We start from the raw sequence: 16,524 nt of genomic DNA on the forward strand, positions 1-16,524 counted from the left end.
CTAAGTCCTCGAGCTTCGGGAGTGGGGGTTGAACCAACGACTCTCTGACTCGGAGACCAGAGTGCCACACGCTGACCTTTCGCTAGATGTCAATGCTGGCCCTTGGTGTGGCTCAGTTTGCCCGGGACACAAGTTCTCCTCCTCTCCCCGACGAGAATTCTGCAACAGCCGCCCTCGCTGTTCCCCCTCTGCGATTCCTCCTGCTCTCCGGCTCTGCGACCGACATTTCCTCATCGTCATTTGCTTAGATCTGTCCTTTTCACGCCTTACCAATTGCATATCTCTTGACTTCCTGCCCCACTCACTGTCGGTCTGAAGAAGGGTCTCGGCCCGAAACCTCACACATTCCTTCTCTCCAGAGGTGCTGCCTGACCCGCTGAGTTACTCCAGCATTTTGTGTCGATCAAAGACGCACGGCACTCCCTCCAGTCACTGCAATGGTAAACGTTGAACCTAAACCTTAGCACATTCAAAGAAAAAAACCTGTGGAAGCCACACATTGGGAACAGGCGGGCGTCTCAAATGAGGAAGCACCACATTGACGGTCCAATTTAGCATTTGAAGAAGTTGTGGTAATCTCTCCCTTCCGAGAAAAATCAACCGCCTCACACCAGATTCTGCTGCTCGAGCTGTTCTTCACACCGTGCTTTCCCCAGCCTCTGAGTTCTCCTTCAAGGCGTTTGTCTTGTGGCTTGTGAGCGGTCCTGGACTGATGTGATGATGTGTCTCCACCCCAGCTCCTGAATCTGCAGAGTTTCAAATGTGTTAGAGTCGCCATACAGTGATACAGTGTGGAAACAGGCTCTTCGGCCCAACTTGCCCACACCGGCCAACATGTCTCAGTTACACTGGTCCCACCTGTCCACGTTTGGTCCATGTTCTCTTCAAACCTGTCATATCCATGTTCCTGTCCAACAGTTTCTTAAGTGATGGGATATTCCCTGCATCAACTACCTCCTCTGGCAGCTTGTTCCATACACCCCCCACCCTTTCCTACCCCCCACCCTTTGCGTGAAAAATACACCTCGTGATTATTCCAGATGGACGTGGAGTTTGAAACATCAGAGGTAGATCCACCTTCCACCACAGGCCGGGAAGTTTCGTTCAATGGGGCACAAACTATTGGCTAGAAGGGCCGAATCGCCTACCCAGAACCTATTTTCGATGTTGATATGTTTCTATGAATGGTCACCTATCCACCTTCTCTAGAGAGAGTTCCTGACCCGTTGAGTTACTCCAGAACTTTGTGTCCTTTTGTGTATTAACCAGCGTATGCAGTTCCTTGTTTCTACTAGTTCAATGGGGAAGTGGGTTTTACTGAGATTGAACATAGGGTGGGTCAGAGTGAGAGACAGGTTGGCTTCCTGTCACATGACCACCACTCGGGTCAAGTTACGCCCACAGGGAAGGCGGATACCGGCGCCAGGTAGATTCAGGAGCTTCGGGAACAATCCCGCTGAAATGGGAATTAACACCAACGGTAAAAGCATTAAAGTGCAACAGGATCTATGCAAAAGAAGTGACACAAAATGCTGGAGGCGGGACGGGCAGCATCTCTGGAGAGGAAACATCACCCATCGGGTTCTCCAGAGATGCTGCCTGGCCCGTTGAGTTACTCCAGCTCTTTGTGTCTTTGTTTGGTGTAAACCAGCACCTGCAGTTCCTTGCTACCCATGATCTATGTGAAACCATGGACCTGTCTGGACAGTACAAATGACGTGTTTTTTATTGTTAAAACTCAGCTTGTGTTGATGCAGTGCGATTGATCTTTCATCATTAATGTGCCAACAGGGTCAAGGGGAATAATTGGACCCAACGAGGTGAGGGGAGTGTTGGGGCAGTCGGTCACAATGGAATGTTGGTATGGTCAGAAATACAGGGACGACAAGAAGCTATGGAGTAAAGGTGATTATTACCTGTCATCTGATACCGTGGTTTCTACTGATGACCCACACCGAGGGAGAACATCGATGACTGATAACAAAACACAAGGGATACTTTCAGTAACCATCGACAACCTGGAGAAGAGTGATGAAGGACGCTACTGGTGTGCGACAGTAAAATTTCCAGTCTATGAACGGACCTCCATCTCATTGAAGGTTTCTGAAGGTGCGTTGACGATCTCTCCTCACTCTCACAGTTGTGAAAATCCCAGCTGGGAATTCCCGGCCTCGGTCGTCATGGTGACTCGGTGCCACATCACCGGGGGTCGGGGTGAGGGGGGGGGGGGGGGGCTCATTTACTGGTGTCCCGGCCCATGGGGCCACACCAAGAGCCCACTGTCCCAGAAGCAGTGTGTGGGGGGGGAGGGGCGTCATGAACGGGGACCCGCGTTTCTGCTGCTGACGGCTCATTTCCCCAAAGATGATCGCTCAACGACCAGAACCTCTGCCGCCCCTCAACGGTGCTGGGGGGGGGGGGCGCCCCCTCACCCGCTCTCCCTGCCAGTCACTGTGACACCCACCACCCACACAAAATCTGAAGAAGGGTCCCAACCCTAAACATCATTTGTTCATTCCTTCCACAGATACCGCCCGATCTGCTGAGTTACTCCAGCACTTTGTGATTTGCTCAAGATTCCAGCACCTGCAAATCCTTGCGTCTCACAAACTTTGTTGATTTATGAGCTCAGTTTATTGTTGTCGCCTGTACCGATGTACAGGGGGAAACCTTTATCATGTTTCTGATGAGGGCCAAGTCATTGGGTATTTTTTAGGTGGAGAATGACAGGTTCTCGATTAGTACGGGGTCAAGCGATATGGGGAGAAGGCAGGAGGATGTGGTTGAGAGGGAGAGATAGATCAGCCATGATTGAATGGCGGAGTAGACTCAATTGGCCAAATGGCCTAAGTCTGCCCCTATAACTTATGTACTTATAGAACATCGAAATAGGTGCTGGAGGACGCCATTTTGCTCTTTGAGCCAGCACTTATGAAATAAGTATCCTCATGAGATGATTGATATAGTCTTTACACTGAGCCACACAAACTGTACAAGTTGAAATACTCAACAGGTCGGGCAGCATCTGTGGAGAGAGAACGAGAGTTAATGTTTCAGGTAGATCCTACCAACCAAATTGCATTATTTCAAATTCAGTCCGCGTAATGCAAATAGTCCATGGATCATCCCACTCCCACTTCAAGTTCTTCTCCATCGCAGAAGACACGTGCCTAACTCTAGCAGCAGGCAGACAACACAGCCTGTGGGACTCTGAAGGGCAAGAAAGAAGTCTCTGAATACTTGCGACTATCTGCAGGCATCTTAATGGGTTAACCTCCTGTCTAAATCAAGGGGCTTGGTCCATCTATGGTGGTCTCAGAAGGATCTTTGCGCAAATGTCTGGAGTGGGATTCGAACCAAGAATCTCCCCACACAGAGCAAGAGCGCTTCCAACTGAAGCATCTCCCACACCTCACTGAAGTGGCACAGAACGTGTTTTCAGACATTTAACGTTCAAAAACTTCATTCACTTTATCTCCACAAGGGTCTCAAACACGCCGCCCAGATATGGTCACCACCAACTCTGCAACAATCGGCACAAGGTCTTCCACCACAACCACTCTGACCACCCTGCCTCAGGATGCAGCAACACCCAAGGAAACAAGTTCCCCTGAGACTCCCGTTTCAACACCTCCAAACAGGTTAGTAACTCGAAGAGCCCACTCAGCCTTACCTGAGAACAAATTAGTTAAGTTCAGTTCAGCTCAGTTTAAAGATACAGCGCGGAAATGGACCATTTGGCCCACGAGTCGGCTCTGAGCAGCGAACACTCCATACAACAATTCTGTTCCACACGCTCGGGACAATTTACAGAAGTCGATTAACCTACAAACCCGCACGCCTTTGGAATATGGGAAGAACCCGGAGAAAACTCTTGCGATCACAGGGAGAACGTACAAACTCTGTACAGTCAGCACCGGTAGTCAGCGTCGAACCCGGGTCTCCTGCGCTATGAGACAGCAACTCTTCCACACTGACCTTTTGGTCGGCATGGTCGGCATGTACTCAATGGGCCAAAGGGCCTGTTCCCATGTCATATCTCTAAACTCTAAACTACTTTATAGTTCCTTAAATACTAATAGAATTATTCATAATGTTCTAGAATTGAACCTGTACTGCATTCAAGTATAGTTCCACATTTTTACTTATCGGATCGAAACACATGGTGCGTTACTCGAGAGGGAATCAACCCTATTACCATGAGCTTGCCATTGTTTTTTCTTGTATTTTGCAGGGAGGCAGTTACATTTTTATGGCAGGTTGTTCTATCGATTACCTTAACAATTGTCTTTCTTCTGTTCATCGCTGCCATTATTGGATTTGTTAAAAAAAAGACAGGAAAAGAAAACTGCCTTCGGGCGGGGGAGGGGAGGGGGCTGTCAGACACCGGCCCCACGGAAGGTCCCAGCTACCACCGGTTCTGCTGCTGTGGCTCATTTCCACAAAGACCAGAACCTCTGCCGCCCCTCACTGGGGAAATAGGGAGGGGGGGGAACCGCCCCTCGCCCAACAGGGAGGAGAATGGGGGAAAGGGGGGGGGGAGGGGCAGATTAATAGAAGATATTTAAAGTTAGAAAATTCAACGTTCAAACCGTTGGGTTGTCAGCTACATAAGCGTAATATGAGGTGCGGGTCCTCCAATTTGCATGTGGCCTTACTCTGGCAATGGAGGAGGCCCAGGACAGAAAGGTCAGTGTGGGAATAGGAAAAAACGTTGACAGTATTGGCAACCGGAAGACCAAGATGGTTCCCGACCCGAAAAGGACACCCATCCTTTTCCTCCAGAGATGCTGCCTGACCCGCCGAGTTCCTCCAGCACCTTGTGTCTGTCCATATTCTCCAGCGATGCAGCCTGACCCGCCGAGTTCCTCCAGCACCTTGTGTCTGTCCAAATTCTCCAGAGATGCTCCCTGACCCGTTGAGTTACTCCAGCACTTTGTGTCTGTCCATATTCTCCAGAGATGCTCCCTGACCCGTTGAGTTACTCCAGCACTTTGTGCCCATCTTTAGGATAAACCAGAATCCGCAGTTCTTTGTTTCCACAATTGAATTAACATATCTGTCATCTCATTGTTTCTTGGTATAAATGCACCAGCGTCGTTCTCTGGCGGTCCCACGCCTATCTTAGCCGCCTTCTTCCCCTTTATATATCCAAAGAACATCCGCTCTTTCTTTAGATGTGACACTCAATTTTTCTCTCAAAACCAATCGTCCCCTTTATGGGCTTTTTAATCTTTCGCTGCTGGATCTTCAATACTTCCCATTGCGGTAATCCTCGCCACATTGTATGCCCTATTCTTCAATTTAACCTTCCCCTTCAACTCCTGCGTTGATGTGGTTGTCTCAGGAATTGGAACACATGTATATCTCGTGATGCTTTGAGCAATGCTTGACCATTTTGCTTCTATTTACTTTGTGGCAATTTGCACAAGGCTCAGGTAATAAACTGGCAATTCTCATTCTTGTGGTTCTAACTTCTCCTCAAAATCCTCCAGCAAAATATCCTTCCTTGCCCGACCTGTGTGCTCGGAGCTGATGTGGACCATGGGAGATGACCCTCCCACTCCAGGTTCTTCAGCCCAGAAGGGACATACTTAATTCTGGCATCACAACTTGTGGGACTCTGGACTGCATGAAATAAACCTGGGAATGCTTACAACCATCTGGCGGCATCTCAATGGGCGAGACTCATGTCTAGATCAAGGGACTTGGTCCATCTATGGTGGCATCGGTCGGATCCTTCCTCAAATCGGTGGATTGGGATCCGAACCAAGAATCTCCCAACACAGAGCAAGAACGCTCCCAACTGAAGCATCTCCCATACCTCGCTAAAGTGGCACAGAACGTGCTTTTAAACATTTAATGTTGAAATACTTCATTCACTTTATCTTCACAAGGGTCTCAAACACGCCGCATTGATATCCTCGCCACTTTGCCGGGGGGGGGGTTGGAAGCCCCCCGGCCTGCTGGCACTTCTCTGCCCCACATACCAGTTGCTCCTTATCCCTCTGTGGTCTAACATCCAAAAGGATACAATTTTGGTGTCATCTGTTAACTCACTAATCGTACTGCCAATATTAGCACCTAAAGCAGGTAGATGGGACGAGTGTAGATAAGGGCATCTTGGTCGGCGTGGGGAAAGTGGGTCAAAGGACTTGTTTCCATGCTGTTTGACTCTGACCACCAACATTAACATCTAAGTTGTCGTTGTATGTAGTCATGGAACACCTCCAAGGGGTGGATGCATGTTGCGGTACAAAACATCTCACCAATGTCTACGCCACAACCTTGGATCACGTTGAATGATTCCATGCGCAATATGATGACAAATGTTTTCCCAGCGCTGATCGTTGATGGCTCTGTGTGGAACTAATGATATTTCCTTGGATTTCCAGGGACGTGATGCTGAATGTTCGCCAAGTTTGGGCTGTGTTACGCTGGGCACTCTTTGGAGCCCTGCTTCTCTTGTCGGTCTCCATCTCCTGTGTGACAACTTTTAAAAGGTAAACGTTTGCAATCTCTTCAATCTGGTGTTCAGATTAAATTTGATTGGGAGTGATGGATCAAGTCCAGTTGGGAATTTTACTTTAGAACTGCAGAGATGGAGCGTGGACACGGGCCCTACAGACGAACAAGTCCGCGCCGACCAAAGTACACTAGCACTATCCGACACACGAGGGACTATCCTACACCAGCACTATCCAACACACGAGGAACAATTTACAATTATATAGAAGCCAATTAACCCACAAAAACTACCCGTCTTTGGATTGTGGGAGGAAACCGGAGCACCCAGAGAAAACCCGCGCAGTCATAGGCAGAACATACAAAATCCGTGCAGACAGCACCCACAGTCAGGATCAAACCCAAGTCTCCGGCGCTGTCGGGCAGCAACTCTAGTCACTGTGCCTTGGGTCATTTCCTCGGGTAAAATGTGATGGTAGAGATTATAAACTGCGTTTTAATTGTTATTCAAGGAAAAAAAACGGCCGCGACCTGGCAGATGATGGGGAAAGAGGAACAGCGCCGGTGAGCCGGCTGGGGTCCCACCTCCCGCTCCCTCGGATGCGTTTGGGTTTGCCGAGGTCGGCTGCGGGAGGCACCCGCGCATAGAGGCCGTGGTCGCGGGTGTAGCGGGGAAAAGGGTGCGTTCGTTGGTCGATGTGTGGGCGGTGTGCGAGTGGGCCGCTGGAGGCCCCACAGAGGTCGCGGACGAGCACATGGATCCGACACGGTCTGCAGCGGCACGGCACGGAGCGGCGGTGGAGACACCGACAACATCGCCGGGCCAGGCCGACCCCTGCAACTCACACCCAGTGCCGTCCCCACGACAATTGCCCATTTAGCCCAAAATAAGACGCCACTTTTTTAACAATGTGATCTTTAAGAATATAAGATACCGCCAGAAATTTGGCAACTCGTGTGTGCTGTCTCCTGTAATCTTGTCCTTAGCTTCGACTGTGCATATATCAAGTAAGATTTTTACTGAATTCTCTGCAAAAGAAATTTCACTGTCCGGGTGTACATGAGACAATAAAGTACCAGTGATCCATTGAGAATTTGGGATATAAAACCGGTTAAATGATTACAAGTATTGAGCTGTGGACATGCGTTATAAGAATAAGTTAGAAATTAAGGGTAATCGTTATAGCAATAATTTTATTCTGATGGAATGACACCAAACAATCACCGTTGAGCTTTTCAGGGCCAGAGAGGTTGTTAACCAGTTGGAGATGTCCAAATCTCAGCACCTTGACCCACAGCATCACCACAACCCCACCTATGTCCAATCTAAAATAACCGCTAGAGCAGGAATTTGTTCCGCCAGAGGGTGGTGAATCTGTGGAATGCATTGCCACAGACGGCTGTGGAGGCCAAGTCAATGGGTATTTTTAAAGTGGAGATTGACAGGTTTACTCAGGCAGTCAAAAGTTGTGGCGAGAATGGGGTGGAGAGGGAAAAATAGACCCGTCATGATTGAATTGCGGAGTAGACTCGATGGGGCAAATGGCCGAATTCTGCACCAATGTTTGCAGACACTTCTGTGCATCGTGACATTCACCCAAATGACAGCAGTACGTAGACTAGAACTCAAAGCTGGCTCTCCAGAATGTGAACTTTTAACTTCATTAGCAATTGAATTGCTGTGCAAAACCCTGCACATTGAATATTGAAGAAAGTAATCAAGCGTAAGTAAAGATGGTTGAATTTTTGTCATGTCATAAGTAATAGGAGTGGAATTAGGCCATTTGGCCCATCAAAGCTACTCCGCCATTCAAACATGGCCGATCTATCTCTTCCTCGCACCCCATTATCCTGCGTTCTCCCCATAACCACTGACACCTGTACTAATTGAGAATCTATCTATCTCTGCCTCAAAAATATCCAGTGACAGCCTCCACAGCCTTATGTGGCGAAGAATTCCACAGATTCACCACCCTCTGACTAAACGTTTATTGAGCAATTCTTTGCAATAATGCAACAACAACTTGCATTTCAACAGCACCTTAAAGGTGATGGACAAGATTCAAGATTTTTCACAGCACCGTTGTCAGGTAGAGTTTGGCATCGAATCATATGCGGGTTTAGAGATACAGCATGCAAACAGGCCCTTCGGCCCACCGAGTCCACGCTGACCATTGATCCATCCGATCGCACTAGACCCCCGTTATCCCAATTTTGCATGCACTCCCGACACATTGGGTGCAATTCTACAAGAGGGCCAATTAACCTACAAAGCCACACTTCTTTGGGATGTGGGAGGAAACCGGAGCACCCGGAGGAGACCCACCGGGTCACAGGGAGAACATGCAATCTCACACTGATAGCGCAGGAGTTCAGAATGGAACCCGGGTCTCAGGAGGTGGTTGCAGTTTCACCTACAGCAAACCCAACCCACAAATATCAGCCAGAACAAGCATCTCCATCACCAGTGTAGCAGTGTTACAACACAATGCGAGCAACTCACGTCAAAATATGTTGACAAAGAAGAAGACGCAAGGAAGTACAGATGCAGCAATATCAGATAGTCCGCTTGGGCAGATTGGAACCCAATGGGGGGGGGGGACATTGAATTCTCTAGTTTTAAGTAACTAACCAACAACCACCCTTTCCCCTAACCTCTGTCCCAATAGACAATAGACAATAGACAATAGGTGCAGGAGTAGGCCATTCGGCCCTTCGAGCCAGCACCACCATTCAATGTGATCGTGGATGATCAGTCTCAATCAGTACCCCATTCCTGCCTTCTCCCCATACCCCCTGACTACCCGTATATATCCTTTCCTCTAGCTTCACATTTCAATCCCTCTTCCCTCCATATCTCAAAGCCTTTTATCTTCTTTCCATCTCTGACGTTCGTCCACCCATCAGCCAACAACCCTCTCTCCCTCAGCTGTATCCACCTATCACTTCCCAGGCTTTATCCTGCCCCCACCTCTCATCCAGCATTCCCCCCCCCCCCCTACTCAAATCATCCTGAAGAATGGTCATGACAAAACAAACATCACCTATCCATGTTCTCTGGAGATGCTGCCTGGCCCATTCAGTTACTCCAACACTGTGTGTCTATTTTTGAGAACTAGGAAGTAGTGAGGTTGATAAGAAGATCTCGGAGAAAATCCAGGCGGTCACGGCAGAATGTACAAACTCCATACAGTACCGTAGTCGGGATTGAACCCGAATGTCAGCCTAAGGCAGCAGCTCGACGATTGCGCCACCGTGCCACCGTCGTCCACTCGTCCCACTTGCCTCCGTTTGACCCACCTCCATTTTGTTCTGCCATATATTGGTCATGATCCAGTTTTCACCCTCAATTCCGATGCTGGACAAATTAGTGACGCGCATTTTGAGGTGGGTAAACAAATCACAAGTTCACAAGTTCTAGGAGTAGAATTAGGCCATTCGGCCCATTCCTCCATCCAAACACGTCTGATCTCTGCCTCCTATCCCCATACAAGTTCAGACGCATTGTGCCCGCATTTGGGGAGGGGGTTGAGGTGGTGGGCAAGGGAATGTTTGAGGTGGTGGACAGAGTGCCAGTCAAGCGGGCAGACTTCACCAGGATGAAGCGGAGCTTCGATGAGATGCTCCAATCCAGGCAACTGGAGAGCGTTGCGGCGCCCTCCTGATAGTTGCAGTGTCCGTGGTGAGGAGGCTGGGGGAGGTGGCAAGTGAGTCGCCAAGTTACTCTCGAACCACAGCAAAGTCATTTCCTGAGTAAACGGAAATTGAATGTTTGACTTCTGTTGTGAATGAGGAAGAGGGCAACTCAGACGCAGTGCAGGGACCAAACCTAACCAACGCAGCCGAGACATGGCGGTGGCACAGGGAGAATTCACCCACCAGAAACGGCCCGGATCCAGGGGAACAGTCGCTCTGTTGGTTCTTGTCGCTCTTGGCTTCACACCAGGTAAATCGTTGTATTACAAAATGCTCTGTTCTTTAAAATTATTTACTCGCGCCTTGAATTATTTGTAACCACGGACCTCTCTGCACCTTGTGGGGACCTGATGATAAATTGCTCAACACTCCTTAGTTCCTGTAGACTTCCATCAGCGATTGTTGTCGTGTTGTGCGCAGCCAAATTGCGCACAGCTAGCTCCCTGTAGAAAATGACCCAACAGCTGGCCTTGTTGACCTTGGGTGTCGGGATAACTCTTGTCCGCAGAACGGAAAGGTTGCTCCACTATTCTGGTACAAACTATCTCCAGGTGAACCTTTTCAGTGACTTGAGAGAGCAGATGGCAGATCAGCTAAATGCCTCGGCAAAGTGCCATCGCCTCCAGCAGTGACGAGCTCCCTCAGTACCGCGCTCCCTCAGTCCACGAGCTTCGGGAGTCGGGGTTGAACCAACGACTCTCTGACTCGGAGACCAGAGTGCCACACGCTGACCTTTCGCTAGATGTCAATGCTGGCCCTTGGTGTGGCTCAGCCCGGGACACAAGTTCTCCTCCTCTCCCCGACGAGAATTCTGCAACCGCCTCCCTCGCTGTTCCCCCTCTGCGATTCCTCCTGCTCTCCGGCTCCGCGACCGACATTTCCTCATCGCCATCTGCTTAGATCTGTCGCTTTCACGCCTTACCAATTGCATATCTCTTGACTTCCTGCCCCACTCACTCTCGGTCTGAAGAAGGGTCTCGGCCCGAAACGTCACCCATTCCTTCTCTCCAGAGATGCTGCCTGACCCGCTGAGCTACTCCAGCATTTTTGTGTCGATCAAAGGCACACGGCACTCCCTCCAGGCACTGCAATGGGAAATGTTGAACCTAAACCTTAGCACATTCAAAGAAAAAAACCTGTGGAAGCCACACATTGGGAACAGGCGGGCGTCTCAAATGAGGAAGCACCACATTGACTGTCCAATTTAGCATTTGAAAAAGTTGTGGTAATCTCTCCCTTCCAAGAAAAATCAACCGCCTCACACCAGATTCTGCTGCTCGAGCTGTTCTTCACACCGTGCTTTCCCCAGCCTGCGAGTTCTCCTTCAAGGCATTTGTCTTGTGGCTTGTGAGCGGTCCTGGACTGATGTGATGATGTGTCTCCACCCCAGCTCCTGAATCTGCAGAGTTTCACATGTGTTAGAGTCGCCATACAGTGATACAGTGTGGAAACAGGCCCTTCGGCCCAACTTGCACACACCGGCCAAAATGTCTCAGTTACACTGGTCCCACCTGTCCACGTTTGGTCCATGTTCTCTTCAAACCTGTCCTATCCATGTACCTGTCTAACTGTTTCTTAAGTGATGGGATATTCCCTGCATCAACTACCTCTTCTGGCAGCTTGTTCCATACTCCCCCCACCCTTTCCTACCCCCCACTCTTTGCGTGAAAAAGACACCTCATGATTATTCCAGATGGACGTGGAGTTTGAAACATCAGAGGCGGATCCACCTTCTACCACAGGCAGGGACGTTTCGTTCAATGGGGCACAAAGTACTGGCTCGAAGGGCCGAATCGCCTACCCGGAACCTATTTTCTATGTTGATATGTTTCTATGAATCGTCACCTATCCACCTTCTCCAGAGAGATTTCCTGACCCGTTGAGTTACTCCAGCACTTTGTGTCCTTTTGTGTATTAACCAGCGTCTGCAGTTCCTTGTTTTTACTAGTTCAATGGGGAAGTGGGTTTTACTGAGATTGAACCCAGGGTGGGTCAGTGAGAGACAGTTTGGCTTCCTGTCACATGACCACCACTCGGGTCAAGCCACGCCCACAGGGAAGGAGGATCCGGGCGCCAGGTCGATTCAGGAACTTGGGGAACAATCCTGGTGAAATGTGAATTAACACCAGCGGTAAAATCATTAAAATGCAACAGGATCGATGCAAAAGAAGAAAGACACAAAATGCTGGAGTAACTCAGCGGGACGGGCAGCATCTCCGGAGAGGAAACATCACCCATCGGGTTCTCCAGAGATCCTGCCTGCCCCGCTGAGTTACTCCAGCTCTTTGTGTCAATCTTTGGTGTAAACCAGCACCTGCAGTTCCTTGCTACCCATGATCTATGCGAAACCATGGACCTGTCTGGACAGTACAAAAGACGTGTTTTTTATTGTTAAAACTCAGCTTGTGTTGATGCAGTGCGATTGATCTTTCATCATTAATGTGCCAACAGGGTCAATGGGAATAACTGGACCCAACGAGGTGAGGGGAGTGTTGGGGCAGTCGGTCACTGTGGAATGTCGGTATGTTCAGAAATACAGGGACGACAAGAAGCTATGGAGTAAAGGTGATTATTACAGTCTCTCCAGTACCGTGGTTTCTACTGATGACCCACACCGAGGGAGAACATCGATGACTGATAACAGAACACAACAGATAATTTCAGTGACCATCGACAACCTGGAGAAGAGTGATGAAGGACACTACTGGTGTGCGATAGTAAAATTTGCAGCCAATGAACAGACGTCCATCTCATTGAAGGTTTCTGAAGGTGCGTTGACGATCTCTCCTCACTCTCACAGTTGTGAAAATCCCAGCTGGGAATTCCCGGCCTCGGTCGTCATGGTGACTCGGTGCCACATCACCGGGGGTCGGGGTGAGGGGGAGGGAACCTCATTTACTGGTGTCCCGGCCCATGGGGTCACACCAAGAGCCCACTGTCCCAGGAGCAGTGTGTGGGGGCGGGGGGGGGGGTAACCTCATGAACGGGGACCGGCGTTTCTGCCGCTGACGGCTCATTTCCCCAAAGATGATCGATCAACGACCACAACCTCTGCCGCCCCTCAACGGTGCTGGGGGTGGGGCGCCCCCTCACCCGCTCTCCCTGCCCGTCACTGTGACACCCACCACCCACACAAAATCTGAAGAAGGTTCCCAACCCTAAACATCGTCTGTTCATTCCTTCCACAGATACTGCCCGATCTGCTGAGTTACTCCAGCACTTTGTGATTTGCTCAAGATTCCAGCACCTGCCATTCCTTGAGTCTCACAGACATTGTTGACATATGAGCTCAGTTTATTGTTGTCACCTGTACCGAGGTACAGGGGGAAATCTTTACCATGTTTCCGATGAGGGCCAAGTCATTGGGTATTTTTAAAGTGCAGTTTGACAGGTTCTCGATTAGTACGGGGTCAAGCAATGTGGGGAGAAGGCAGGACGATGTGGTTGAGAGGGAGAGATAGATCAGCCATGATTGAATTGCGGAGTAGACTCAATTGGCCAAATGGCCTAAGTCTACCCCTATCACTTATGAACTTATAGAACATCGAAAATAGGTGCTGGAGGATGCCATTTTGCCCTTTGAGCCAGCACATGAAATAAGAATCCTCATGAGATGAGTGATATAGTCTTTACACTGAGCCACACAAACAGTACAAGGTGAAATATTCAACAAGGCGGGCAGCATCTGTGGAGAGAGAATGATGGTTAATGTTTCAGATAGATACCACCAACCAAATTGCATTATTTCCAATTCAGTCCGCATAATGCAAATAGTGCATGGATCATCCCACTCCCACTTCAAGTCCTTCTCCATCGCAGAAGACATGTGCCTAACTCTAGCAGCAGGCAGACAACACAGCCTGTGGGACTCTGAAGGGCAAGAAAGAAGTCTCTGAATGTTTGCGACCATCTGTTGGCATCTTAATGGGTTAGCCTCCTGTCTAAATCAAGGGGCTTGGTCCATCTATGGTGGCCTCAGAAGGACCTTTGCCCAAATGTCTGGAGTGGGATTCGAACCAAGAATCTCCCCACACAGAGCAAGAGCGCTCCCAACTGAATCATCTCCCACACCTCACTGAAGTGGCACAGAACGTGCTTTCAGACATTTAACGTTCAAAAACTTCATTCACTTTATCTCCACAAGGGTCTCAAACACGTCGCCCAGATACGGTCACCACCAACTCTGCAACAATCGGCACAAGGTCTTCCACCACAACCACTCTGACCACCCTGCCTCAGGATGCAGCAACACCCAAGGAAACAATTTCCCCTGAGACTCCCGTTTCAACACCTCCAAACAGGTTAGTAACTCGAAGAGCCCACTCAGCCTCACCTGAGAACAAATTAGTTAAGTTCAGTTCAGCTCAGTTTAAAGATACAGCGTGGAAATGGACCATTTGGCCCACGAGTCTGCTCTGAGCAGCGAACACTCCATACAACAGTTCTGTTCCACACGCTCGGGACAATTTACAGAAGTCGATTAACCTACAAACCCGCACGCCTTTGGAATATGGGAAGAAACCGGAGAAAACTCTTGCGATCACAGGGAGAACTCTGTACAGACAGCACCGGTAGTCAGCGTCGAACCCGGGTCTCCTGCGCTATGAGACAGCAACTCTTCCGCTGCGCCACCGTACCGTCCCTAAATGGTCGGCATGGACTCAATGGGCCAAAGGGCCTGTTCCCATGTCATATCCCTAAACACTAAACTACTTTATAGTTCCTTAGATATCAATAGAATTATTCATATTGTTCTAGAATTTAACCTGCACTGCATTCAAGTATAGTTCCACATTTTTACTTATCGGATCGAAACACATGGTGCGTTACTCGAGAGGGAATCAATCCTATTACCATGATCTTGCCATTGTTTTTTCTTGTATTTTGCAGGAAGGCAATTACATCCTTATGGCAGGTTGTTCTATCGATTGCCTTGACAATGTCTTTCTTCTGTTCATCGCTGCCATTATTGGATTTGTAAAAAAAAAGACAGGAAAATAAAACTTTCTTTGGACGGGGGTGGGGAGTTGGGCTGTCAGTCACCGGCCGCACGGAAGGTCCCAGCTCCCACCGGTTCTGCTGCTGTGGCTCATTTCCACAAAGACCAGAACCTCTGCCGTCCCTCACTGGGGAAATAGGGAGGGGGGGACCGCCCCTCACCCACCAGGGAGGAGAATGGGAGAAAGGGGGAGGGGAAGGCGCAGGTTCATAGAAAATACTTCAACTTAGAGAATTCAACGTTTAAACCGTTGGGTTGTCAACTACATAAGCATAATATGAGGTGCGGCTCCTCCAATTTGCATGTCGCCTTACTCTGGCAATGGAGGAGGCCCAGGACAAAAAGGTCAGTGTGCGAATGGGAAAAAAACGTTGACAGGGTTGGCAACCGGAAGACCAAGATGGGCCCCGACCCGAAAAGGACACCCATCCTTTTCCTCCAGAGATGCTGCCTGGCCCGCTGAGTTACTCCAGCAAAAGACAATAGACAATAGACAACAGGTGCAGGAGGAGGCCATTCGGCCCTTCGAGCCAGCGCCGCCATTCAATGTGATCATGGCTGATCATTCTCAATCAGTACCCCGTTCCTGCCTTCTCCCCATACCCCGTGACTCCGCTATCCTTAAGAGCTCTATCCAGCTCTCTCTTGAATGCATTCAGAGAATTGGCCTCCACTGCCTTCTGAGGCAGAGAATTCCACAGATTGTATCTGTCCAGATTCTCCAGAGATGCTGCCTGACAAGCCGAGTTCCTCCAGCACTTTGTGTCTGTCCATGTCACCAGAGATGCTCCCTGACCCGTTGAGTTACTCCAGCACTTTGTGCCCATCTTTAGTATAAACAATAATCCGCAGTTCTTTGTTCCCACAATTGAATTAACATATCTGTCATCTCCTTGTTTCTTGGTATAAATGCACCAGCGTCGTTCTCTGGCGGTCCCACAACTATCTTAGCCTCCTTCTTCCCCTTTATATATCCAAAGAACATCCGCACTTTCTTTAGATGTGACACTCAATTTTTCTCTCAAAACCAATCGTCCCCTTTATGGGCTTTTTAATCTTTCGCTGCTGGATCTTCAATACTTCCCAGTGCGGTAATCCTCGCCACATTCCAAGCCCTATTCTTCAATTTAACCTTCTCTTTCATCTACTGCGTTGATGTGGTTGTCTCGCGAATTGGAACCCATGTATATCTCGTGATGCTTTGAGCAATGCTTGACCACTTTGCTTCTATTTACTTTGGGCAATTTGCTCAAGGCTCAGGTAACAATCTGGCAATTCTCATTCTTGTGGTTCTAACTTCTCCTCAAAATCCTCCAGCAAAATGTCCTTCCTTGCCCGACCTGTGTGATCGGAGCTGATGTGGA

General features: G+C 49.2%; 1 protein-coding gene across 1 annotated transcript in view; it reads left to right on the forward strand.

The window, feature by feature from the left end:
- LOC144605239 (polymeric immunoglobulin receptor-like) overlaps positions 1–16,524 on the forward strand; it is a 40,982-nt gene that overhangs the window by 538 nt on the left and 23,920 nt on the right. The window contains exons 2-3 of the mRNA XM_078420335.1: positions 1,792–2,109; positions 12,613–12,930. Coding sequence (XP_078276461.1) covers positions 1,792–2,109; positions 12,613–12,930 — 636 coding nt within the window. The remainder of the gene's footprint in view (positions 1–1,791; positions 2,110–12,612; positions 12,931–16,524) is intronic.

This window comes from Rhinoraja longicauda, chromosome 24, assembly GCF_053455715.1.
Source record: "Rhinoraja longicauda isolate Sanriku21f chromosome 24, sRhiLon1.1, whole genome shotgun sequence".
Taxonomy (NCBI): Eukaryota; Metazoa; Chordata; class Chondrichthyes; order Rajiformes; family Arhynchobatidae; genus Rhinoraja; species Rhinoraja longicauda.